Below are 26,019 nucleotides of genomic sequence, written 5' to 3'. Positions count from 1 at the left end.
GCCAATCAAGGACCCCCCTGGTATGGGGTTGAGATTGTGACAAGTGAGCATGGCGGCAGCTCTGGTGCAAGCCCGTCGTGCCAACCCTGACGCCAGCCCCGAGGTCTCGGGTCTGCATACCAGTCGACTTGGCCGAAGGGCGAGACGAGTGTCGGTGTGAACATCAGCCGCGTTCCACCATGCCAAGTCAGTTTGCCGATTGCGTATCGCGGCATCGTGAGCCCAACACGTTATGATCGCTCTCACTCGTGCAGTCACCCTTGTCCAAGTCTTGTTGGTCGTTTCAATGCCACACTTGTTGGTTCTTGCTGTGCCTCATAGATCGAGTGTTTTGCGTCGCACGTCAGCATTGGTCATGGCCATGTCGTGGAGTACCCGCGTCCTGGCATGATATTGGCCACCGTTATCCGCCGACCAGGCTCCCCCATGTGCAGGATTCCAAGGGTTTTCTTGAGTATTGTTCTCCATTTGCCTTTACCGGCATGCAACTTTTCGTTCTCAGCTGATGGGAAATCGCATTCCATGCTTGTGGGGGTCCTCGATGAAGGTGTATCAAGCATCTGGCTTGAGACTGGGGAAGCGAGCCTCAGCTCTCATGGTCAGTCCACGAGGTTCCTCGGGGCGGTATGCGGGTCGTAACTAGCAGATGTCTCTCTTCATGCAGGGATCGGGCGGAATTCGATGGGCCGGGCCGTTCACACATCCCTCGCTGTCAAGCGGCGGCTGGTGGCGATGGTCTAGCCGACGTCGATCAATCTCAAAGTCGGTCAAGTTAAATTGCACACAGCAAGTGTCGAGAAAAAGTAAAGACGATCGGGGACAAGCTGAAAAAGAAACCATGATGGCCAGGACCGGAGAATGCCACAAGTTGGGCTTAGAGACGGGTTGAAGCTCAACTTGAGGGTGATGGGTGTGGAACTGAAGGAGGGCATTCATCACAGAACCCTTGTTGGGTCGAATGTACATCAGGCTCTCAGGCCGTGGGAGGTTGCATCGAGGAAGGAGCGATGACAGCGCGTGGCTTGCGATGACGGCTGGTTGGCAGCTAGCACGACGAAATCAAACGCGCCTGCCGAAGTTGACACCTCCCCCTGCCACCGTTGCGCTGCCGTCAGTGTCCCGTACCTTCCATATCGAGAGCCAACAACCAACCATGAACCAAGCACAGGCAGTTTCACGCAGGACTGCTTCATGTAGACAATTGAGTGGAGGAAGGACCTGGGAAGGTGAACTCGCTCCGACCGTGCTTTCCAGATCTGGGCTCTGTCGCTCCTTCCAATTGCCTCAAGACAACAAGGAATTTTTCTCAACCCACCCGTCGCGAGTCTCTTGCAACTTGTCTCTGTCAACCTACCTATCCACTCCCAGATTCTCGCTTCTGGCGCCAAGCGCCCACGTCAAGTTTTTTGCTTCTTTGTCTCATTGAGGAACGACGAGGCTGTCATCGGCTCCATTGCAAGTGCCTTTTCTCCGACCGGGTTCGAATTTCTCAATTCGCCATCTCATCGGGCCATGTCCCTGCAGCTGCCAACGGTCATGTGAGCGGCGATCCGGGGAAACAGACACACGAGAAAGCCCCCCAGCAACAAAATAATTTCGGCCTTGTTTCAATCTAGTCTCCATGGGCTTTTTTTTTTTTTTTACGGCTTTGCAAACGCTCGCCCCTGACATGATGACTGACTCTCTGCCCCTTTGGACTCGTTGACGAGGCTGTGGCTTGCCCTCCTCACCGTGCGACACGACAGCGTCAGGCTAAGCAGGGGTAGCCTTCCTTGGACATCGTCCGAAATTACTCACCACCAGAGCAAGGCTGGCGTCCAGATACCCACTGCGAGGTGGATTGCCATCGGCCTCATTTGTCGCCTCTAATTCGATCCGAAATTGCTGCTGGGATGGCCAAAAATCGCCGCTGCTGTTATGCTGAGAGCTGATCCCCGCGCCCAAGACTAGACCTCAACTAACAACAGTCTGGAGGCTGGTATGTTGGACTATTCGCTGGGCTGCAGCCGGGTCTCTCAACTCAATCTGTTGTCAGGTGTCTCAGTTGGTGTGACCAGTCAATCCGCCTCGGCATGCAGAGCTGCAGGACCTCATCGACACGCTGTCCCCTTCAACTTGGTCGGCGGGTCGCAACTCAAGGCTACGAGCCAATCGACCGCTCGAGAACGCATAGCTCTATCTATTTTTTTTGTTGCTTTGTCGCACAAAATTACTACCAAAGCTATTCAGCATCAACACCGTGCAGGCCACAATCCGGATGCCATGATGCCGTTCTATGATACTCCGGCCATGCCAAGCTACTGGATACCAGTGTCCCGGGCCTTGTGTCCTGCGTTGCGAATGGGATGTCAAGAAGCGGAGCTCTGTTTCACATCAACACCGCTCGGCCATGATCAACGAGCGCCGTGCAGAGCCAATCCCGTCGACCAGCATTGTTCCTTTTCCTTGCCCGTGCTTGCTTTTCTCCTACTGCCAAACTGTGGCACAGCAGCCCTCTTTATCCAGCAAGACAACCGAATGTGGGCAAGACAGTCACCCTTGGCAAAATCGGCTGCCACATCTCCGCACCAAGTGTCGTCCCGCAGCTCTTTTGATGTTCAGTCGACCTCTCACGTGAAGCAGGCTTGACGCGGCTTGCCGGGTTGGCCGAGCTTCACTTCCTCAACCCTTCCCCAAGCAAGCTTGGGCGGGACAGCCCTTGCGGCCCGACGCGCACCTAGAAGCCGCATGCCCCGTCTGGCTCAGACCACCCCAGATCCACCAAGCCAGAGTCGCAACTCATGACACTGCCGCCCCTGGAGCGGTCACCGCCTTGCGGTATCGTTGCCAGTCGTTTTTCAAAGGCTCACCGGGATCCATCGTCGGAGAGAACTGCAGGAGATGCATGTATTCGGAACTTACAAGCACATCAAACACACCTCATCAGGTATCCCTGGCGATATCCGTCAGCCTCACTCCGTCCCTCCTTCCGAGACACCATCGAGCTGTTCTTGCAGCAGTCTGGCGCACGAGTGAACCATGTTTCACAGAAGCATAACCTCAGCGATCCCGCATCGAACCTTGGTTTCCCAAAATCCAGACAAGGCCAGCCGCCTGCAGGGAGGCCGACGTGAAAGACAAGTGCTTGAATGGAGCGGCAGAGGTAATCGACCAGCATGCGGTTGAGTGTTTGCTCCCACCCGCATCAGAGAATGTTGCTTCATTGGCGGTCAGCAGTCTGTTTGTGGGAGGCTTCCACGCACGTCTCCATTTCATGGCCGACGCCGCTACGCTACCAGCCAAGGAAGAAGCAAATGCTGGAACTGACCACACATCCCACTCAGATGGACACGCATACAAGTCCCGCAGACATCAAAGCTGCGCTAGAAGCTGCGCAGTCAGGCAAAAACGTAACATCGTGCATTGCCGGTTGGTGGTGCTCGACATGGTCGGTCGGCAACATCTGCAGCTCTAGCAAATGGGAAAGCAAGAAATGCATTGAGAAGGGGGCATTGTGTTTTGGGTGTGTGCGGCAGGGACGGGAGGAGCCTTTTCTGCGGGCGGCTCAGGCCATGCTCGTCCCTGGTCTCGTTGGAAAGATCCCCCAGTCGTGTCAAACCAAGTGTTTGGGGTCTGGGCCTTCTGAAGATCGCTGGTATTCTGACGCAACCAGCTTGACCTGCGGCCCTTCCCACCTGGAACACATGACAATCTGGCCGGGGTGCTGCAGCGTCAGAGTCCGTACTTGACGTTGCCTTTTTCTTGCAGCGCCTTTCCTCCTGTAACTGGTCCCGATCAAGAGGAGCGGTGACCATTTCAGCTTGTCAGTGGTTGTGGAGTTGCTTGGGGACTCCGCCAGACCCAAGACACCCCCCTCGGCGAAGGCTCTCATTGCTCAGAGCTAAAGGAGCCCCAAGGGCCGCCGCTCCCGTGCCTTGGATGTGGCTAGGGATGAAAAAAGCAATTCTCACACATGATTGGCGACAGGGAGTCACTCGAGCAAGGTCCGCCGCTGGTAGTTTTTTTCGGTTTCCAGAGAATCGGAGCCACGCTCCACAAGAGGGTTCGTGACACACAACGGCAAACGGGACACACAACGATCCAGCATCCCATCGATACGTTGTTGACCAATGGCTGTGGCCAACCCCAGGCTTCGTCGTGTCGCCAAAATCGACCTGTCGGTCCACCCGTCACTCTTGGCCATCACGGCGTTTGAGTCGGTTCGGTCAGCTCCGCGATCGGAAACCTTGGATGCCAACAAGCCCGCCATGTCCTGATGATGACGCGATGGTCGCCAATCGGCGGGCGTTTGCTGTTGGTGACCGCGATGCCTAGACCGTCGGGAGCAATAACGCTATGTCAGTCATGGTTGTGAATTGGTTTTGATGGCTTGGGGTGTTTGCGACCGGCGTATTTTTTACGTCAGCCTCGGGACTCCTGCCGATCAGCAAACAACAGGGCGTCAAATCTCAACGGCCCTCGGGGAGGGGAGCATGGAGAGTTGATAATGACGCCTGGTGAGAGGGGGAGCCACTGACTGAGCAGAGAAAGGCAGTCAGACAACCAGGCTGCGGCCCTTCCTGCGGAGCACTGTCTGAGCACGCAAGGAGATCTTCTCCGCACCGCCCTGGCGGTACGAATTCCAAGGTCAAACGGATGCAAGCCAACACACCAATCAGCAGCTCATGCATTATCCCTCGGTGTTTCCATGGCGAGGCATCTCGAGCGATGTGGAGGGTTGCATCGTCATGGCAATGGAGCAGACTTTTTTTTTTCTTCTTTCAGAGTGACAGAGGGGTGAAGACGATGAGGGGCAATGTCCTGGGTGGAGAGGTCATCGGACACTTCCACCAAAAGTCGACCTCACACGAGACATGCCATGAACCCGAGAGAAGAAAATAGCCCGATCTAAAGCGCAGGGCACCCGTTCTGTTGGGTTGACCAGAACCCGTACTGTGTGGTTGGAGGCTGGTGACTGGTTGCCCACCTCGAGCCAGGGCCAACTAAGACGTCGATGGGCGAGCATGGAGCTGAGTCGACCTGCATGAGTCGTGTGGGTGCTCGTCACCTGGTCCCTGTCGAGGAGGGGCGCCAGCCCAAGAGCCAGGGAGGAAAACTCCAAGGGCACACACGTTGGATGGGGCCAGGGTGAACGGACGGTACCTACCTCCGCGGGTCAACACCTCGTGCGTGGCGGGGTCTCGCCAGCGAGTTTGGTTGTCAGGCCCGGCGCTATCTCGAGAGTTGCGGGTTGAACCGCCGTGCATGAGAGATGCCACCCAGAAGACGGGCGTTGTGGGGGTAACGGGTATCAACATGCGCTTTGAGTTCATTTCGTCCGATCGAGTCGTGGGATACAATGACGAAACGCTTGAGAGTCACAAGTCTGCGAGTACGCGAAAGATGCGGATGACCATGATGCGAGGCGATGCTTTTGGTCAACTCGAATGTTTCGTTGCTTTCCTTGTCGGCCCCTTCTCGGTTGCCATCCACATGGACGGTTCGCAGGCGATTATCGGTGACCATCCAAGATCAGTCAATTAACGGACTGAGCTACAAACAAGGTTGCGTCTTGGCTGTCTGCTGGTAAGCCGGTTACTTTCTCACGGGACTCCTATCAGACGCTGCATTTTCCTCAATGCGAGCTCTGTTTGGTGTGGCTGCTGCTGGGCCGCTGCTGCAATTGACAAGGCGCAGATCAAAGCGCAGCCATCGGACCTCCTCGGGCGTAATGCAGGGTAGCTGCTGTAGTTTGCCTGCGAAGTGTTCGTTCTGGTAATCATGATGGCACAAGGCAATCTACGGAGCAAACAATGGCGAGGGACTTTGCTGTGCGACAGTGCCGGCTCAAATGGGCGTCACTAGCTGACGGGTTCTGGCGTCGAGCCGCCTGTGACAGCCTATCAGCCCTCGGGAGGTTGCGCACCAAGATCGCCGTTTTCTTGAGCATGCAGAAGTTGGAGCTGTTCCTTGTTGGCAAACCCAGTGGAATTCACACAGACTGTCTCGCATTTGCCCATCTACGCAGAGTTTCCGACGGGGTCCCCATCCATGTCGCGCAATCATTGGGAAGGGAACTCACTTGTTGGTTGCACTGACACGGACTAAGGCAAGGGGATGAGACGGACGAGACTGAACGCTCTGGATGCCCGTGTTCGTTCAGCAGCTAGCCGCAGGGGATGCGTGACCTGTCAGAATTTCCACGGTCCAACCAAGCTGACATTGGAAGACAAGCGTCAGTGAAGCAGATTCCCACAACCAAAACGAGGCGTCATGGGGTCAAATGGAGGGAGGGGACTCCAGCGCGTGGCGTGGTGGATTACATGGATGTTGTTACCAATGCGGTGGGCGAGTGACTTCAACCCGCAACCTCTGCTCCCATGGCCCCTTGGCCGAACTGGACTGCCCAGACCACTGCCCAGACCATCTCGCGGGCAAGCCCAAGGAAACGACAGCGGCCGGGACTCTACAGAGCCACGTTCATCTGTGTAAGATTCCCCCCCCTCTAGCTGGCGCCACCGGCTGTCAAGAACGCAGGGCGCCATGCAGTAGCGACAAGGAATGGAAGACAACCAACATATCGGGAATTGGATCAGGGTGATGGTCATTGTGATGACGAGGGAGCGACCCCGCCAGAAGAACGGGACATTAGCCTGAGAAAGAGGCAGACTCTTTGCAGGCAAACATGTCTCATCCTCCTCATTCTATGACACTCCGGCTCATCACCTCGCATCCCAAGCCGTGTTTGGTCCCGGCCAGCGTTTGCAATGCCATCCCTCACAGATTTTAGCGGTGAGCAAACGAAACACGCTCCCCGGTCGATCTAATATTGCTCTCTTACCTTCTCACGCTGGCTGCTGTGGATGATGGATATCCACCCCGGTGAGTCCCTGAGCTCAACAAGTACGTGCAAATCCCTTGCCTTGGCTCAGAGTTTCAATCATGTTCATTGCGTCTCGTCCTTGCCGCCGGGCGCTACTGTACGAGAGCGGCACGTCACTCGGCCGCGGGGTCCCGTTGGGTTAGGGCCATTCTTCAAGACTCGTGGTTGGAGATGTACACGAGGAGTACCATGGCAGCAGCATCTGGATGAGCAAGACCAAGCCCCAGAATAGTGCACGTCAGCACGCCTCAAGCGAGATCTCAAAGTACCGACGTCGTACCGCCCCCGCGTACCACGAGCGCCCCGACACCGCTGTCGCGTAGCGGATCCTACGGTTCTGTCGCAGGGCGGCAGTGGCTAAGGTGGTCTCCATAAGCGAAGGACGGACCCTGGGGCTAGAATGGATGGGGAACGGATGGGATGAGAATTCACTGGTCCCAGCGCAGACCGGACCGTTCCAGGTGGCCCCCGCGACAACGGACGGCGAGGCCAGGGCGAATTAACCCTGCTCCCGTCTTCCCGGCATGCCGTCATGCATCATCACCGTCATTTTCTGGCCTTTTTCCCCTTGAGACCGGCGGGATTAAGCATCTGAAATCGGCAACTCTCCGATCTCTTGCCCATCGTGTCGGCCGCCTTTTCTGGCCCCTATCTGGACTTGATGAGCTTGCTTCAACCGATGGAGTTTCCAACACCTGGGCTCGCAGGTGACGCCACTGGGGTTTCCGACTTGGCGAGTTTCTCGGGGGATATGTAGATGGGACCCTTTGAACCTAATCGTGGTTTCGGATAGATCGATCTGGACACCGAACATTGCTGTTCTCCGCCCAGCGTTGTCCGCCACCAGGAAACAACCTCGCCCTTACGTATATGCCATGCCATGCCTACTACGCAGCGTTAGGAGGCGCCCGAGGTGTGCATCACGCATCTGCCATCTGTGCACTTGAAACCGCCCTGGAGCTGGTTGCAATTTGAACCTGCCCCGGTCGGCGCGGCAATCTTGGCCAGGGGAGACTGGAACTCATTTCCCATTCTGTGCCTGTGCGGTTCAGTTTCACTTTGCACCAGGTCGAAGGCAACGAAAACCAGTGCAGCAGAAGCATCCTTGCGTGAGCGGACTCTGGGCAATCGTCCTCGAGATGGCGGCGAGGCAGAAGAAGCCGTGCAAGCAACGCCTTCAACCCTTGGCTTTGTTGCTGGCCCAAACGGCGAATCTGGCTGGCAGACAAGAGACACAGTTCGGGACAAGTCGCGTACAGTCTGGGAGAGTCCATGCAGCCGTCCTGCAACCATCCGCAAACATGACCGAATCGGTGTTTGCACTCGCGCGTCGTCACAGTAGACATCGATGGTTCTACCCGCCGTAGCTGAAGAACGTTGGGTTCCGCCAATGCAGTCCTCAACAGTGAGACAGAGCAAACGGAGGAGAGAGGAGGTTATTCTGGCCGCCACACCTATGGCAGGCGTTCTGTTGCGGCTCCTCGCATACACACACTCACGCGCACGCGCAAACGCACAGATGAGCATCGGTCGGGCTTCGAAGCCGATGGGACAGCTGGCTTCTTACACGCCGAGTCTCGACGGAGCGGGCTGTCGAGAAACTGGGCCCTCGAATGCAGAAGGGGCAAGCAAACAAAGACATGCGATGCGTTGATAGTGTGTTGCAGAAAAGGCGCCTGGCGGACAAGAGACGAAGCAGCGGTCGAGAACAAGTTGCATGAATGACAGCAAGGGCTTCGCATGAAAAGAGACGCTAACTGATTGCGTCGGTCAATTCCACCGTCGTCGTCCAAGACCCAGGTCCGCCGCGCCGAGGTCCACCCAAGGAAGACCAGGTCCCACGACCACGGCCACGACCAGGGCTTGAGTCCTCTCTGCCAGGTCCACCACGCGCTGCGCTGCTCCTACATCATCATCGGAAGTATACATCCACCCCTGCTGTCCGGCATGCCACGCACTACCGGCTCAGAGAGATGGGCTGCACGCCCACTCACGCACAGTACAGAAGCCTGAGTGGCACGCCCATTCGCTCTGTCCACACACCTCGCACACACTGGTGGTGCATCCTGCGGCCGCCTCTGCAACCCGCCGTCGGGAACAAGCGCGGGACCCCAGACCACGCAGCGGCCCAAGGCTCAGGGCTCCAGAAACCCCAAGACCATCCGCCCGCGGTGCAACGTCCCGGCAGCATCTGCTCTCCTGTCCCTGTCCCCAGGCCAGAAGGAGAAGCGTCGAGGGACCCCAGCATCTCTCTCGACAGGGACTTGATTGGGCGAATCTCGAAGGTGCAAACTGGGAGGGCTGTGTTGCCCTTGGGGGGATATCTTGTTTGCGACGGACGACATGACAACCCAAGCTCCATCCAATGCGTGAATCGAATCCTGCATCCTCTTAGCAACAATTCTCTCACTGCTTGACAGTTGAACACAACGTCTCTGGTCAGGCTGAGCCCGAGCCCGAGCCTAATCAGTCTGAGCTCAGCGCACAGCTCTTACATCTGCATCGCTTGATAGGCTCGGTCACTTCCAGGCCGCACTGCCCGCCCGGGTAGTTACCCTTCCTTCAACCATCTTGGGCATTGCACCTCACAACACAACCCGCAGGTTAGCTTTCACGAGCTTCCTCCCATCCATCACACAGGTTGCGCACACACTTTGTTTGTCCCCTCTTGGGTTGGACAAGGCCCACCACACACAGGTCGCTCTCCGGGGCGCACGCACGCACTGTACTCGGCTGAACCCCTCCTCCACCCTCGACTGACTGACTGTGTTCTCCCTCGTTCGTTTGCCGTTAGCGGACCCGGAGTGTGTTTGAAGGCAAAGGCTCCAACTGCCTAGGCATTGTGCGGACGGATACGTCGCCCTCCGATGAGACGCCCTCCCTCGATGCCCCGAAGCCGCCTCCCAACCAAGCCCTGACGCACCGAGCCGACAGACACTTGGTCTTTCTTTCGAGTTCAGTCCAGCTGGGTTTGCTCGGCGACTCCCTGATCGACTCCACCGTCACCCGTGTCGCCGCCTCGGCCGCCATCTGGTCGACTGCTGTAAGGTACCGCTAGCTCTGCCACAGCCGAGCAAGCATCCATCCATCTCTCCATCCATCCACCCACCCATCCATCCTATTTCATCGCTCGCTCGGTTTGTGCGCACCAACAACGACGCAGCGCAACACACACGGCTGCAGACAAGAGGGCTGAATCCATACCTGCTGGGCACCTGATATGCACCCGGCACCTGGCCCTGCTTGCTTGCTTTGCTCTGCTTTGCCGTGCACCTGCACCTGCGCCTGCACCTGCACCAGGCTGCTGGACAGTACCCCCGGCCCTGGCCTGGCCTGACCTTGACATACTCTCCCATACCGCTGGGACAGACCAAACACGCCAAAATCAGAAAACCCCTCCAACACAACCAACAACCATTCAAGCAGTCGCACTCACACGCCCCTCCTCCTCCTCGTCCTCCTCGTTTGCTTTCTGTCGTCTTTTGGGTCCTTTTCTTCCGCCCCTCTGCCGCGCTGCGCTCTCTTCATCTCTCCATCTCTCTCCCTCCCCGTCATCTCCTCCACCCTCCTCCGTCCTCAAGACCGCTTCCGATCTCCCTTCCGCCGATATTTTAGGTATGTCTTTGTGTGTGTGATGTGTGTTTTGTTGTTGTTGTTACTGCTGTTCCGACCCATCCCTCCCTCCGACTCTCCCTTTGCTTGGTCCTGGCGTCTGTCTTGTTTCGGGAAACATCGACTTGTCAGCAATTGGCGGCGTGGCTATTGCTGACCGAGCCGGCGGGCGGCGAGCGGCGAGAGGCGAGCGAAACTCATGGCACCTGAGCCAACACGGGTACGGCCACGGGAATTAAACCTTGGCTTGCCGCGCCCTTGCTGTTGAGTTCTCTGCCTTGCTGTCTTTGTCTCGTTCAAGTCTCATCTTGATCGAGCTTTGCGCCGTCCCTTGGTCTCTACCGGTGCCTGCGCTGTTGCTTTCACCTTGACTCAAACCATCCTTCAGTTGTCTCCGAGCCGGGTTAGTTTAGGTTTCGGTGTATGGCTTGAGTGAGAGAGGCTTCACCGAGCATATTACCAACCACCCTAACCTGGTAGAGAAGCACATTGTTGCGGTGGAGAGAGCACGTTTCGGGCCGCCAACAACACACGATAGTTGGCCGGGCCAGAGCGTAGAGGAGGCACTGGGCGGCCAACAGACGACAATCGCCCGTGCAGATGCGAGTGAGAGACAAGAGGCACGGGGCGATTCGAAACCAACCATCAGAGAGAGGGACGCGCCGTCCTCAATGAGTTCTGATCGATCGAAAGAGTTCTTCATGCTTCAGCAAAAAAAGTCTAACACGATTGTTGAGTAGAGCCTATTCACACCCGCTGGGTCTCGCGGAGTCACACGCATTCGCCCTGCCTGATCGCATTTCTGGTCTTTGAACCTCTCAGATATAAAGTCACCTCTGTCTGACGTAGTCCTCGACACGGAGCCAGTACCTCTCGACCACAGGGCCAACAGCTCTGCACGCCATCCGACTACCCATGAGAAGGCCCCTTTCTCTCTCTTTGCTCCCTACCAAGACACTCAACACTGGTGGTCTTGCTCAAGGCGCCGTCTGCCTTGAATCAACAACCTGGTTCACGGAGATCTACAAGGCCAATCGCTGCCAATCTGTCTGAAGCGAGTTGATTCCTCGAGCCTTAAGAGTCCCCAGTAAGGCTTCATCCCGGCTCGTACATCGAGCCACAACTGCTACTGCTGCTGCTGCTACCTGGTACGTGCTGGCTTCTAGTCGGTCGCTTCATCTCCCGTCCCGTCCTTTGACCTTCCTTCTACTTTGACGCCAGAGATGATGCCCTGGTCCCTGCTCCGTGCTTCGTTTCCTTCCGCTGGAGTTCCTCCCCCGGCTTCCTGGCTACCTAGTAGCAAGCCGGTTGTCTCTTTTTTTCTTCCTTCTTCCTCGCCCCAACTCGACTTGCCTTGCCTTACCCCCCTTTGGCGGCGGCGGCGGCGCACGCTACGCTACTTGCTGGGTTCTAGTGCTAGTTAGCAGGCCTGGGTTTCTTGGTGCTAGCTGGGGCCGGCTCCCTGGGAACGGCACGACACCGGCCCATCCGTCCCATTTACATTCCCGCCATCGTCTCCGCCACTTGCCCACTCTAAACTTCCATCCTTCGGCAGCCCTCGCACATGCCTCTGCTAGACTCGCACCCCCCCTTCTCTGCCCTTCCCTTCCCTTGGATCTCCACTTTCCCTTCATGTCGCTCGCTGCCAGTGCCAGTGCCAGACCAGACGTAGGCAGGCCGTAGGCATAGTTAGTTCCTACCCTACCTTCCTTGCCTTCCAATGTCTTTTGCTTCCAACACATCCATCTCTCTTCATCCTTTCTCTCCTCTTCCGCTTCTCCTCTGTTCTGCAACTCGCCTCCGAGGGCCAGCGTCTTGTTTTTAACTGTGCATCTATAGGTAGGGCGTTGTCGTAGTCGTCGTCGTCGTCGTCGTCGCAGACAAGACGGACAGACACAGACACCTCGCTCTCTACTGCCCGCCTTCGCTTGGGCTCGCTTCACCTGCTCGCTCGTCAAGGAGCATTTCTCTCTCCTCAGCTGACTATTTCCGCACCCCCAAGCCCGACAGAAGGGAAGGGCCCAGAGTGTCCCCCCCTCCATCACCCCCAGTCCCGGTCCTCAATCCACAATCCCCAAAAACCCCAGGCTCCATTTACGGTTGGCGGTTCCTGGTTCCTCACACGGACGGCGTGGATCAGATCGGAGGTTCTTTCCATCCCTCGCTATAACTGTCGGCCTGTCCCGCCGCTCTCTTCCCGCCCGCGTCAGAGACAACTCACCCTCCGCCTCTCGGGAATCAAGCCTCAGGCATTGCGGTCCTAAGACTTCTGGAATCCGCTGTCATCTCCTGCCGAGACATTCATTCTTGACTCGTGAGCCTCGGCCACTCCGACGACACTTCAAGAAGGGCGTTGACCACGCCAATTGCTGCGCTGCTCTGCTCCGCTCCCTCTCGAGTCTTGTCCACCGCCAAATGCTCTGTCGCAGCCTGACCATCCACATCTCTCCATCCAACGCACCTGGTTCAATCCCAGTCAACCACACTCGCCCGTCAGCGGCCCCTTGCGCCTCAACATAGCATGGCCGACGACAGCTACCGGCAAGACTATCATCAGCAAAGCCGCCCAGACGAGAGCCAATCTCAACCTCAGTCGCATTACCCTCCTCCCCCAGAAACTGCCCAGCGCCCTCCCGACGCTCACCCGGCCACCATGGCTGCTTCTGTTACTCTCCCATCCATCCACGACCCGCGCAGTTACGGCCCGCCGGCTGCAGCACCACCTCGAGGCTACCCTAGTGATCCGCGATATGCGTCTCCCAACGCTGTCAACGGTTATCCGCCTCCCGGCGGGCAGCAGCCTCCACCTGGCCAGCAACAGCAACCGTATCTCCCGCCTCTGCAGCCGCAATCTGACCCGCGTTCATCGGCCTATCCTCCTCCCCCACAGGACCAGCGAGGTGGCTACTACGATGATCGCCGCCCTGCCTATGGGCAAGAGCCTTACCCTCAGGATCCCTACTACGCCCATTCTTACTATCGACAACCGCCGCCTGGTCCTCCACCGCCAAATGGTCACCAGAACTACCGTAACCTCGCTGGCGGCGTTTACGAGTACCCTCAAGTTGGACCTGGCAACCCTCCCCAATTGACCCAAGCCGCGCCTCGCCAGCGTACCTCGATTGCGTGTCGATATTGCCGCAAGAGAAAGGTTGGTGTGGAAAACGTATGTAGCGGTGCGCGTGTGACTGACTGTCTATAGATCCGATGCAGCGGCTATCAGAGCGCTCCTGGTGGCAAGTGTCAGAACTGTGCCAGAATGAACCAAGAATGCATTTTCCAGCCAGTCTCTTCCTCGAGCTCGACCGCATTCATCCCAGTCTCTGCAGTCCCCGGAGGTGTTCCTCCTGGCACTCAGCTGTTTGGAGCATATGGCCAACCCCTGGCGCCAGGCACCGTCCCACCTCCGCCTCAGCAACCCCCTCCCCCAACTTACCAGCAGCACCCGAATGCTCCCCCTCCGGCAAACTACTATGCGCCTGTTCAATCGCCGACAGAATCGTTCTCTTCCTACGGAGACGCAAGAACCGACGATGGAAGCCAAGTTGCCGGACGCCGCCGCCGCAGGACCTCGGAGGAGCAGGAGGAGGGTTATCGACTGCCTCCACCACGCAGCGCATTGGAGGAGGACCCACGAAGAAGGTCTCCGGCCGAATTCTCGAACCACAGCAGCCCGGGTGGAATTGGATACCCGCCGTACGGGGGCCCGAGACAGAGCCCTCGTAACCCAACAAGCGGCACCCTACCCCAGCCTGCGACGAGCGGAGGCTACGCTGCTTCCGCACCCGGTGGCCGCTCTCCCACAGGCCAGAACGGCTCCAGTGGCGCGTCGACTCCTGCAAGACAGGGACAGCAGCAGCAACAGGGGCAGCAGCAGCAGCAGAGCGGGAACCAGTCGATTATGAGCCTCAGCAACTTGGTGGAGCAGAATGACATCGACAAGACTATGATCGAGCGATTGAATCGACCTTTGCCAGGACAGCCAGGAGGACGACGAGATGCCAGCCGTTGACGAGATGGCCAAGAATAGGTTGACGCTGCCGGACAGGTCAACAGGGAGGATCGAAACCGCCTGACGACGCCTAGCGACGAGGCCCTCGGTTACTGCTGGATGGCTGCCGACAAGCTGATGACGATTGTTTTGCTTTTATACCCTTTTCAATTCCAAAGCACGCTCATGTTCTCACTGGAAGGGAAGTGACAGGAGCGTGACCAAAAAGATAAGACGAAAAAACTGAACGGGAAACTTGAGGACGATACAGGACAAGAGGTCATGGCCTAGAGAAAGACGCGAGTTTGGCAACGAACAATCCCCTTTCCTTGAATGGTTCCCAGGTTGCACGGGTTGACTTTGGCTTGATTTTGCCGATTTTCTCAGTTGCTTGCTTGCTTGCTTGATTTGCTGTCGAGTTTGGTTTCTTCGTTTCTTTGGGTGGTTGATGATTTTTTGTCCGAAAAGCAGTGGCTGCAAAGCCGCCGCAGTGTTGTAATCGGTCGGTCACTTTGTGTTTCCAGGAAAGACGGATAGCCTCACGGCACCATACGGTTCTGTTTTGTTTTGATGCCCTCGGAATGCCCTTTGTACGTTGCACCCATTTGATTTTCCGGCTTCTCTTGTCGCCCTCGGGGGCGATGATGGAGCTCAGTTTTGTGTTTTTATGGAGGCTTGGATGGTTGTGTTTCTTGACTATCAGGTCAGGCGAGTCGCGCAAGCGAAACAGAAAAGCAGCTCAAGGGACGGTCAGGCACTGGAGCGCGACTGGAAGAAACAGCTACGGAAGCTATGCTATGGATGATTGGGAACTGGATGGGAAAGGAAAAGAAAAGGGAAAAGGCAGCGGGAGCACGGGGACGGGTGGCTTTGTTGAAGTTTTGTGCTGTGTTATTCGAGTCGAATTTTTGTCTAGTGTAATCGAGATCTTGCTCAGCCAGAAAAAACAGCATTGCTACGCGTGTTGACCAGGACTTGAAGCTATCGTGAACAGCAGGTGAAGTGAAGCTGGAGCTAGGTACGCAGTATGGCTGGGCTGGGAGTAGGTTGTCAGGGTGGAGGGTGTGGGAGTAGTTGATATCAAGGGTGTGATTGGCTGCATGCACGATCAATGGTGTCTATTTTTTTTTCTTATTGTTTTGATTTTCTCTTGGTTTATTATTATTACTTTTTTTCTTTTTCCATTTGGCAGTGAATGGCTCGATCTCTAACCGTCAACTGGCCGGAGGAGATGGAGAGAGTCGGACGAATGGTATCCAATGAATGGCTCGAGGTTGGGAAGCACAACCAACAGACCAGAAGAAGCACAGCGAAGGGAGGGGGAGGAGAGGGAGGGGAGGGGCGCTACAGAGAGGCAGAAGCAGGGGTGTCGGTGGCCATGAGGACGGACGATTCCAGGGTTGGACAAGGGCCATGAAAGAAGAGGGGAACGAACAGAGTGAGAGAGGAGAAGGGGGCAAGCTACGCACGCAAGGCCAGGATGGAAAAAGAGGGCCAGGGACCAGGGCAGACCCAGGGCAAGCCAGGGCTTCTACAGTAGGGGGTGAGGGTCCACGCAAGGTCGTCATGTGTCACCCGAAGACTCCCGGCGGCTGCGCGGCAGATACCGTGGTGAGATTTGCAGGGGTAGGGATGGTACAAGAGAGTACAGTACGAGCAATTGAGAGTGTTTGGGTATGGCGATGGGCAGGGGACACAACAGGAGAGGAGAGGAGAAACAAGAGTCGAGGTGGTAATGGAAGCGGGAAGGGCGTCTATTGTTGCTGCTTGTCACGCATGCGCTGGTTGAGCTAGCACGTATGTATCAGTCCGGTTCAGGCCAACAAGACGTCGAGAAGCATCTGGGCGGCGACATTCAAGATGGGGCGGGCGGCTCGGGAGGGGGCGTGGCAGGGAGAAAGAAAGAAAGACAGCAAGGGAAGATGAAGGAAAGAATCCACATGGCCAGGCCGTCCGTGGTGCCAACTAGGCAGCACGTAGTAGCAGTACGGTACGGATGGAGAGGACGGGATGAAAAGGCGGGAGGAGAGAGCCTAGGCCAACGACTACTAGCTACCTTAGTTCGATGAGATGGAGGCAATACACTACTACTCTAGTTAGAGGAGACAATAGCTGAAGGCTGGCTGAAAGAGACTCTTATTAACTACTCGGGTGTCAATACAAGCCACGACGGGCATTGTCAAGCGCCCCATGTCAACACCAGGCTGAGACGAACGATTAGGTTGAAGCACTGCATACACTCTCCCCCCTGGAGCTTTTTCCTTGGATGGAATTCCATTTCCAACGTCTTTTTTTTTTGTGGCACTCGCGCCGCGTGCACTCCGGCGCCCCGTGGTGGGTGGTCCCGGGGCCCGCCCTGTCAGTTGAACACTGTACTGTATGTACATACATTCGTAGAGAAGAATGGAATGTTGGTGCTCGAGGGGGCGTGTGAGTGTGACTGTTGGGCTCGTTTGCGTCCAAGAGACAACAGGGGACAGCGCAGGACGGGAGAGGCACATGACCTGGAGTCGATGTGTTCAAGCGAGACAATGTCTTGGGGGGAGGGGAGGCTGGGCTGGGTGGTTGTTGTTGGTCTGAGCTGAAGATTTTGGACAAGGTTGTTATTGTTGCTTGACCTGACTTGCCTCTTGTTGGTACTGTGCCTTTTTGGGGTGTCAATGAACAGGGCACGGTTGGGCTTGGGATTTAATCAACTTGAGGGTTATTAACCTGCGAGAGTCGTTCGACGGACAGCTGTACCGCAACTAGATGGAAAAAAACGTGCTGAATGAAGGGGGGATGTCTTGCTTTACTTGGAGTGCAGCATGGCAGACAGGTACTGTACTGTAGGTACCAAAGGTAATTAACAAGAGACCCTCGCCTCAGGTACGAGCCGTAGCCGTAGATTGCCGCTACAACACCACATCTAGTCAAGTAGTAGGTAGGTGTGCATTGGCCCGAGCGGGTAAGCCTGAAGCCCGAGCTTAGCAACCTGACCAAGATGGTTCAAAGTCACTGTCTACAGAGAGGGAGAATCAACCAGAGACCCTCGTACAGGCGTGTTTTTCTTGTTCTCCTCGACCCCGATTCTGGCAGCTGCTCCCGTCTCCTTTTCTCCTCCTGAGCCCCCCTTGCTTGTGATGCATCACAATCCCAGGGACCCGTTTCCCAACGGCGGTGTCTCTGGCGTGCAGCTTAGGGCAGGGCAAGGGTCTAGTCGTACGCCGCCGTTGCTTTCAGAAAGAGTCCGGTATTAACAGCAAGAAGGGAGGCACGCGAAACAAGGGGAGGAGGGGGGGCCGGGCCTGATCTGGCGGCCGGCGCCGCGATGAGGGGGAGGAGCCTCTTTTTCCCTTTTAGCGAGGGAGGCACCATGAGAGTGAGAGCCAGGCAGAACAAACGGCGGGAGGGGGGTGTGCGTGGAAGTGTGAGAGAGGCGGTAAGGTTTTTTTTTTCTCCTCTCTCTCGCCTGGGCTTGGCGGATGAGACGGGCGCTATTGGAGAGGGGGAAAGACTGGTTTGACAAGAGACGAGATGAAGAAGGGAATGGCCCGTGGTGGATTGTACTGTACTGTTACTTGCTGCGTGCAACTGTGTTGGTTGGGCATGAAGGGGGTGGTGATAAGTTTCGAGTTGGTCCATGTAAGTGATGCTTCAGCCATCAATCAAGATTGGGCGACGACAAGTTGGTTGGTCACGATGTGATTGTTCAACTCAGGCCATGTTTGCCTTTTAGTTCCAATTGAGGCAGATACGCCAGGCGAGGCTGGCGAGAAGAGCAGCAGCGGCATCAACGGCAAGGCCAGCGCTGACAGCCTGGAGGTGTTATGCATGACTCGAACTGGCTGTTGGGCAGCATTGACTCGGCGAGAGCCTTGCAATCTGACATGTTAATCTTTCACCACAGTATCACATGCGCTGCGGACACGATGAACAGGGAAAAAAAGGGGTGGAGGAAGGATTAGTTTCTGGTGATTGTTGGGTGAATTGAACCTGAAGCGAAAAGGGGGGATGCTAAACAGTGTTGGTGATAAAGATTTTTTCCCTCTCACGCGGAAGACAATAGAGTTGAGGCGGACGGGAAGTACAGAAGTGAAACCATGCTCCAGAGTAGAGTTCCTGGGGTGCAGCACAGCCCGATGGCATTCCCGTTCCCGCGTGTCATCCAAATCTTGATAATCAAATAGGCGAGGCATTTGATGAGCGGACATCCAGGCAACCAGGGGCAGTGGGAGAAGGCTCGCAATGTTTCTCCAAAAAGGTCCGACTGGTGATTAGAGACTTTGGAAGAAAAAATGGACGGCAGAATTTGTGCCGAGATTTTGTTTCTCGTTTAGAGAGCCGTGTCGAAAAACAAAAAACATGACCGGAAAAGGGGGGCGTGTTCTGTCTCTGATCTACGAATGTCAATTGATGACGGGAGGGAAGCAAGGGAGAGAGAGAGGTAGAATGTGAATCAGGAACTAGGCATCGTCCCGACGGGAGCGGGAGCGCCTTCCGAAACATTTTGACTTGAAGGGAGGGAGAGACAATTGTCTTAGACAAGTGAGGCGAGGCTTTGGAACTCGAGAGATTGGGCGGTGCCTGAAACCAGCTGCTGGAATGCGGAAGGGATATGGCATGCCACGATAGATGTCATCGTGGGAGTGTATCGTAGCTGGGTAAGGTATGGAGATGATATTAAGATGACTTAAAAAAGGGGGGGTGGTTACGGTAGTTTACTATCGTGATGACCTACTTCCTGGTGTTTTCTCCCCTCAAACACCACACCTGCCCATCACCAGATCGCGCGCCCCCTTCCCCGCGCCGAGACGTCTCTAAATCGAAATGTCTGGAATGTAGATCTCGATACGGAGTCGATTAACCTCATCGGAGAGGCGCGGAGTTGGCGCGGGCCTTTCCCACATGCCCGGAAATCGAAGTGCAAGTCTAGATGCTACCTCTACACCCTTGATCTAGGCCAGATGCTCGGGACGCATCGAAGCCTCAGCTCGCTCTCTCTCCCTTTGATCAGATCTGGACGGGGCGTGTGTTTACTAGAGGACGGAAAAGACTAACGCCTGTTGACCCGCGCCGTCTTGTCTTGCTTCTTCCTCTATTTTTGCTATTCTCTCTCTATTGTCGTTCAGCTGGACAGGGAACGGACGACGACGACGTGTGCCGTGTTTGTGGATCTCTCTCCCGCGTCGAGACCGCAAACGGCTTTTGGAGGCGCTGGAATGCAGGTGACGTCGAAGAAAGCCTTTAAGCGAGGTTCCAAGGTTTTGCTGTTTGTTTTTGTTTTTGGCGATGGCTTCGCTTTCGTTTCTCGGGGAGACCGAAGACGCGGGATCGAGAACGGGGGTGGGGGGCCTTCCGGTGAACGAAATAGGAAAGAAAAGAGTGGGAAGAAGTTATGATGATGTTGATGATGATGTTGATGGGAGAGGGAGGATGGAAGGTGCGAATGTTGGAACCTTCCCGCTTCCGGGGGACGGGACGTCACGGGATGACGGACTACTCTTGCTTTAGAGGAAGGAACCAACACCACGGGTAAAGTTGATTACTGGCAACTCCCATTCTCTCCTCCAAACCTTGAACTCTTTCATGCATCCAAAGAAAGACGCGTCGTCGTTGATCAAACTCCCCGCCCCTCTCGGCATCACCGTCTTTCGTTCTCGACTCCCCCTTACTACTTCCGGCAGAAGGGGGGAAAGCCCGTCTGCCATCCGGAAGCCCAATCTCGTGGCTCACACGAGGTAGGAGAACAAAGAAGGGACTGCCAAAGGTTGATCTATCTTGTGGACTTTGACGCCACTGGCTATTTTGCCTTTTGTTGTTTCCTCTTGGTCTTCTAGGGCTGATCATTTGACGGACTTGGAGACGGAAAGTATTGTCCTCAGCTGCTCTGGCACTCCTCCCGCGTTCCTGTTGTACTCGTTGCGAAAGTTCGTACATGGCATACACATCCCTCGGAAACTCTGGCTTCAAAGACGGAAGTTGTCGTTGGAAGCGTGGGCGGGACGTTCCGAGTCGGCCGTTGTGCACCCTCTTGCGCCAGGGACGACCTTGGAGAGTCGACGACATCATCGGCGGTTTGATGATTGGGCTCGTTGAAGTACGGGCGAGTTGTGGCTTTGTTTGCGTATACTTTGGACTCTGATCATGATCACGATGCTAACAGGTGGAGCTTGAGCGTTTAGAACCGGTATTCGATCTTCGAAGCTCTTTACCGAGTCCGCTTGGAGCGTTGGATGGCCCGTTGAGAGGAACATGGCCAAGTTGGCTGGTTCTGTCGCGAAGACTTGTCAAGAACCATCACTCGAGTGCCCCCTGCGCCACCGAAATGATATACTTCGACCCAAGACTTCGAACGAACGGGGGCGACCTCGAAACAAACGATGTGTACAAGAGCTAAAAGATTGGCAGATTAGTTAATTTGCTATACAAGAGCAGGAGCATGAAGAAACGAGACATGGGGTAGGCCGGAAGAGTTCTTCAGAGCTGGCCGTTGGGTTGTCTTTCTCCTTTGGTGTCGTTGGATTTCGACTTAAACAGTCATTGCACACGGCTATCTAAGCGAACTGGACCCTTGGCCTTGCCTAGTGACAAGCTTTCGACAATTCGAGTTGCGGACAAGCCCAGCAGGACATGCTACAAGTGCCAATACTACTGAGCTGCTTGTCATCGTCGAGCTACATTCAGAAACAACGAGTGTTGTGCCTGTTCAAGACTGGTTGTTGCCGCTCATACATGGTATAGCTGGAAGCTGGCCGCTTGTTGCTGGCCTATATGGGCTCCACATTTGCAGCTGAGCATTCAACTTTTGGTGCTGCTTCATAGTTGAAGCAGGATCTGGTTGAAGGTGTTTGAAGAAGCCGGTATGATCGCTTCTGGGCCGTTGGAACGGGCTCTGGCAGCGAGCATTCCCTTCTGTCGGCTTTGCTGTTGCAAGGCGCAAAGAGAATGAGCGACTGAGAGGCTCTAGAGCATGCCCACGTGGTCTGGCGTCTTGCTGGGGGTATCCCGAGGCACAATATAGTCAATGGAGCTATGATCCAAGTGCCCGTCTATGTGGTTGCTTGTTAACAGCTTCTTTGGACCAACATCACTCTCTCTATTCTTCGCATGGCTTTCAGATCTACCGTCTACTACTATTCCTTCGTTTGATTCTTCTGGTCCACTACTGGTCCCTCTGGCTCCGGCCAAATTCACAGTGAGGCCCCAAACCTACCTTGCTCCCCCCTGCAACTCGCAACACTCACCAAGAGACTGCGCTGGTGGTATCTGGGCGGTCGAGCTCGTTACAGCGTCAACTCGTCGCCCTTGTCTCATTGCGCTCCCCAGGTTCCCACTTTGGCACGTCTCGCTTGAGCCATTCCTCGTCGCCTCAAAGAGGCTAATGCGGGCAGGGCAGCGGTTGGGCCGGGCCGGGGGTCCGGGGGAGGGAGACGCTCCACACTGTGTGAGGGGTCAGGATCTGGATAGGGATGACGGGCATCGTTTCCGGGCCAAAAGATGTTGGATTTGCGACTTGTTTTGGAGCATGGACGTTGGCGAGGGTCGAGGCTGAGCCTGTCGGCCGTGATGCATCGTGAGGGTTGGAAAGGCCCAGCATTTGCGGGAGAGAGGGACGGGAAGGGCCGCGCGGGTGGGAAGGGATGGACCAACAGGCGACAGGGGTTTGGCCTTAGTACGGACGAGCTACGCGAGCAGATGGAGCCAGGAGTTTATCGGGTGTTAAGGGGAGGGGAGAGGCTTGACACTGTCTGCGTTGGGAGAGTTGATGGCTTCTTGTGTGGTCAAGCGACTATTCAACTTGGAGCCGTCAACTCTGCTTATTGGGATGTTATCTGTGTCACACATGGATCATCTGCTTCAGCTGGTCATTCTCCAGCCAACATGACCCCCGTGGTCAGACAACTCCCGTCCCTGGATATCCTGATGCTGATCCGTTGAGGAATCGTGTTCACATCCAGACCTTCGTTCAAGGACACTGTCTTGCTACACAGAATCAAGCCGAGCCTTGCTAAGCAGCAAATCTCGTATTCACAGGCTCTTGATAAGCCAATCACGGTTTTGCGGGCAAACTCGATTCCGACTCTGCATGCGCCCGAGAGGAGAGCTGAAGCTGAAGCTGAAGATGGCCCCCGATCAAACCATCTTGTCTTCTGCATCGCTTTCTCCAAATGGTCGACCTCATAGCCCAAGACCGCCTCCAGAAGGAGCGCGACAGCTTCATCGAGACGATTGACGAGTCTTCGATCCGGCGACTCGCGAGCTCGTACCACGACGGCGATGAGTGCGACTTCTTCCAGCCGCCCAAGTGCGGGCGCTTCATCATGTCCTACTATGTGCGCTTCCCCAACGGCGACTCTTGGGTCGTGCGCGTACCGATAGCACCATGCCTGGCCTTTGACGCCCAGCAGTTGGTCGAGAGAGAGGTGGTGACGATGCAGTTGAGAGCTCCCATCGAGTTACCCCCCCTTATGAGGCCATGGTTTAACGGATGGGTCTTGTGGCAGCTTGGTGTCTCAGACGACGATACCGATCCCTAGGGTCATAGCACCGAATATCGATGACGAAGACGACGCTGATATCCCCTCTTTTGTTATCCTCGAGTACGTCGAGGGCACGCCGCTCTCGGACGTGAGAATCCAGGGCCTTTCGGTCGAGAAGCGGACTACTCTGTACCAAGGCCTGGCCGACATATACCTGCAGCTGCGAAGACTCACGTTTTCAGAGATTGGAGTTCTCGCCTTGTCTGAGGAAGACGAGGTCGATGTCCTCCAAGGTCCTGTCTCGGTAGAATTCAACCTGCAGCAGCTGGCAGGCCTACAGCCCTCGCGCGTACGAGAGGTCCGCGGCCCTCGAGGCCCTGTACGCACAGCTACGGAGTACGTGTCGCTACTGCTGGCCATGGCGTGGAACATCTTCTACAGCAGCCCTGCTGTGACCCAAGACCACGACGACGCCGAGCAGACCCTGTACTACCTATACCAGTTTGACCGCTTCGTGCGCTATCGGTGGTTCGACAAGAGTCTGGACCACGAGCCCTTTGTGCTCTGCCACGGTGACCTTGTTGACCGGAACATCATTGTCGACGATGATATGCGCATCGTTGCCGTCTTGGGCTGGGAATGGAGTCGTGTCGTGCCTCTGCAGCTTTTCAATCCTCCCCTGTGGCTCGTCAGCAACTCCCCTGAACTCCTCGCCTCGCGTCAGTTTTATGAGTACCATGTCGAAGAGCTCGACAAATTCATCACCATACTGCGACAGCGAGAGCAGGCTCACTTTGACGGCTCCCAACTTGCCGACGAGTGGCAGGGCATCCACAGAAACGGCGGACTCCTCGTGGCAGAGGCCCTGGAGAAGATGGACCTCGAGATCATCTTTTACTTTGGGTTTCGGTTCTGCGACAACTCGCAGGTGCCGGTTGATCTCGTGCGGCAGTTCATGGAGGATAGCCCGGCGAGGGTTGATATCGTGGCCAACAAGGTTCGCGAGGGGGAGCTGTATGATTTGGAGTGTCAGAATTTGAGGCTGGGGGAGTATTCGGTGGATGTGAGCCTCGAGTAAGGTGGTTCTGGGAGATTTGAGGATTTCGTCTTTTTTGTTTGTTAGGCCTGGCTGAGTTGTTGTTAGCTATTGGAGGTATGGCATATTTGCTGGAACCGCGAGATGGGAGTTTTAATTTGGGGAATGGGATGAGAGGGAGTTTGTACGGGCTTGACAATGATGGACACTGCCAAGGGCGATCTCGGAGGTAAACCCGCCGGCTTTTGAGCCAAGATACTGGGGCTATACTCTCCGAGGAAGAGGAATTGGCGTGGCTTGGGATTTTGGAGGCTTGGATAGGTTGTTGCTTGTCGTGCTGACTTTTTCTTCATTCTGGCTGCTGCTTGATAGTTCTTAGGTAGTTTGTTCTTTGGGTCATGGGTCATGGGTTCAGCGAGCATCACAGGTACATCAAGAGGTGGATGAATAGGCGTGGACACGTCGGCGCATTGGGATAGCAAGGCTCGAGAGTGAAAACGGACATGGAGGAGATGACGATGATGGAGGGCAGGACAAAATGGCAAGAGTGAGAAATGGAGGGAATGGGGAGGTGAAAGGAGGCCTCCCTCTCTTGCTCAAAGTTGAGCTCAGCATCCATCTATCTTTCCTATCGTTGAGGATGCGAAGTGCGCCAGAGGATGTATTGTTTCAAGGACCAGAAGGGTGCGACTGACTCGAGTCAAGGGAGGCAGGTATGCAATCGGTCGCAAGGAATCACACTCGTTGTGCCTGACAAGATGGTCTCGGTAGGAGATGGGAGCAGATATTGGACACGCCAACTCGGGAACTTGACGCATATTCATAGCTTAGGTAGAACTTAGCATAAGAATAAAACAAATAGTTAGAAAAGACTCTACAACATAGTGATTTTAGTTGTAGAAAGATTGACCAGAGACTGGCCATCTCGCTGCCTGGGGAGATGGCGAGAAAGCGACAGCATCAGCTCATGGAAGTCACGTACATGCGCTTGCGGTCAGGATGAGTCCCATGCATGGCACAGCAATCGACTGACAATTGTCATGATTGGGCTGCGAACGCACAAGTTTGGGAGAGTCACTGGCTTTGGCGTGGTTAGTGCCTTCCCCATGAAGCACCTTCCTAGAAGCAATGATCCAGTGGCTCGTTCTTTCCAAGAGGATCACGGGAATGAATGGCAGTCAAACGGCGGGGCTTTGCTCTCAATGAATTGGGAGCAGTACCGAATGCAAGACTGCTCACCAATTGCGCTCGCTCCGTAAGAGAAAAAAGAAACTCATATGATGGTATGGCTACAGAGTTTGGTACTGGGTGTGTCGTGGTACCTGCGGAATGTGAGCTTGGTAAGGCTCAAGTGTCTACTTGGTCAGAGGCATTATCGCATAGCAAATAGTATAATTAGCAATATATGTGAATTCATGGTGCACAACGGCCTTGGATAATTCGATGAATCCTAGATCCGACTTTGGAGTCATTTTGACGTGGTGTAAGGACCAAGCCTGTCTGGAGAAGCCGCATCGGCTCAAGCCCTGGGCCACCTATGTGCAGTGTCACACCGAGGCTTGCCTTGAGTAATGTTCATCAGCATATCTTCACATTTTTATACAGTAGCAGTCTTTGAGCAGTTGGGGATGATACAATGCAGAGAAGAGCATGGCGACATGGCGACACTCAACTGGCGAGTGCCGTTCAATCTCCCAGTACATGTTGATCGTGAATCATCCATCTCATATCCATTCTATCCGTTGTGTATACATTGATCATCTCGTGCATTAGATTAATTCTAGAAGCCATGAACCCGACCTTGTCCATGCTCCTCGACAGGTTCAATGCCTGCTAGCCCGTGGCCGTCAGCCTCATAGGTACCCAACACCAAGCACCATGCTATTAGCCCGACAGAGGTCCAAGCTCGTGACACGACTCGTCACGGCTCGTGACGTGCAATGGATCATCGTGAGGCTGGCTTCATGCCGATTTTTCGACCCGCTACTCTCTCGTTACTGCCATTGTCGGGGAGTGTCAATGCATTGAGGAATCGGCCCATCTGAAACTGAAACCA

At 55.5% G+C, this 26,019-nt stretch overlaps 2 protein-coding genes across 2 annotated transcripts; both read left to right on the top strand.

Moving 5' to 3' along the window:
• Positions 1-12,995: 12,995 nt before the first annotated feature.
• Positions 12,996-14,486, top strand: LRP88_04711 (Zn(II)2Cys6 transcription factor domain-containing protein; the record flags this gene model as incomplete). Its single annotated transcript, XM_083241280.1, has 2 exons — positions 12,996-13,625; positions 13,677-14,486. The coding sequence occupies 2 exons, from the start codon at positions 12,996-12,998 to the stop codon at positions 14,484-14,486; spliced, it is 1,440 nt and encodes a 479-aa protein (XP_083102428.1).
• Positions 14,487-22,615: 8,129 nt separating this feature from the next.
• Positions 22,616-24,005, top strand: LRP88_04710 (phosphotransferase family protein; the record flags this gene model as incomplete). Its single annotated transcript, XM_083241279.1, has 2 exons — positions 22,616-22,884; positions 22,952-24,005. The coding sequence occupies 2 exons, from the start codon at positions 22,616-22,618 to the stop codon at positions 24,003-24,005; spliced, it is 1,323 nt and encodes a 440-aa protein (XP_083102427.1).
• Between the last annotated feature and the right edge of the window lie 2,014 nt (positions 24,006-26,019).

The sequence above is a fragment of the Fusarium phalaenopsidis genome (assembly GCF_050370095.1).
Source record: "Fusarium phalaenopsidis strain FUZ10S chromosome Unknown contig_32292, whole genome shotgun sequence".
NCBI classification, from domain to species: Eukaryota; Fungi; Ascomycota; class Sordariomycetes; order Hypocreales; family Nectriaceae; genus Fusarium; species Fusarium phalaenopsidis.
The sequence above is the reverse complement of the archived record's forward strand: the minus strand, read 5'-3'. Positions and strand labels throughout refer to the sequence as shown.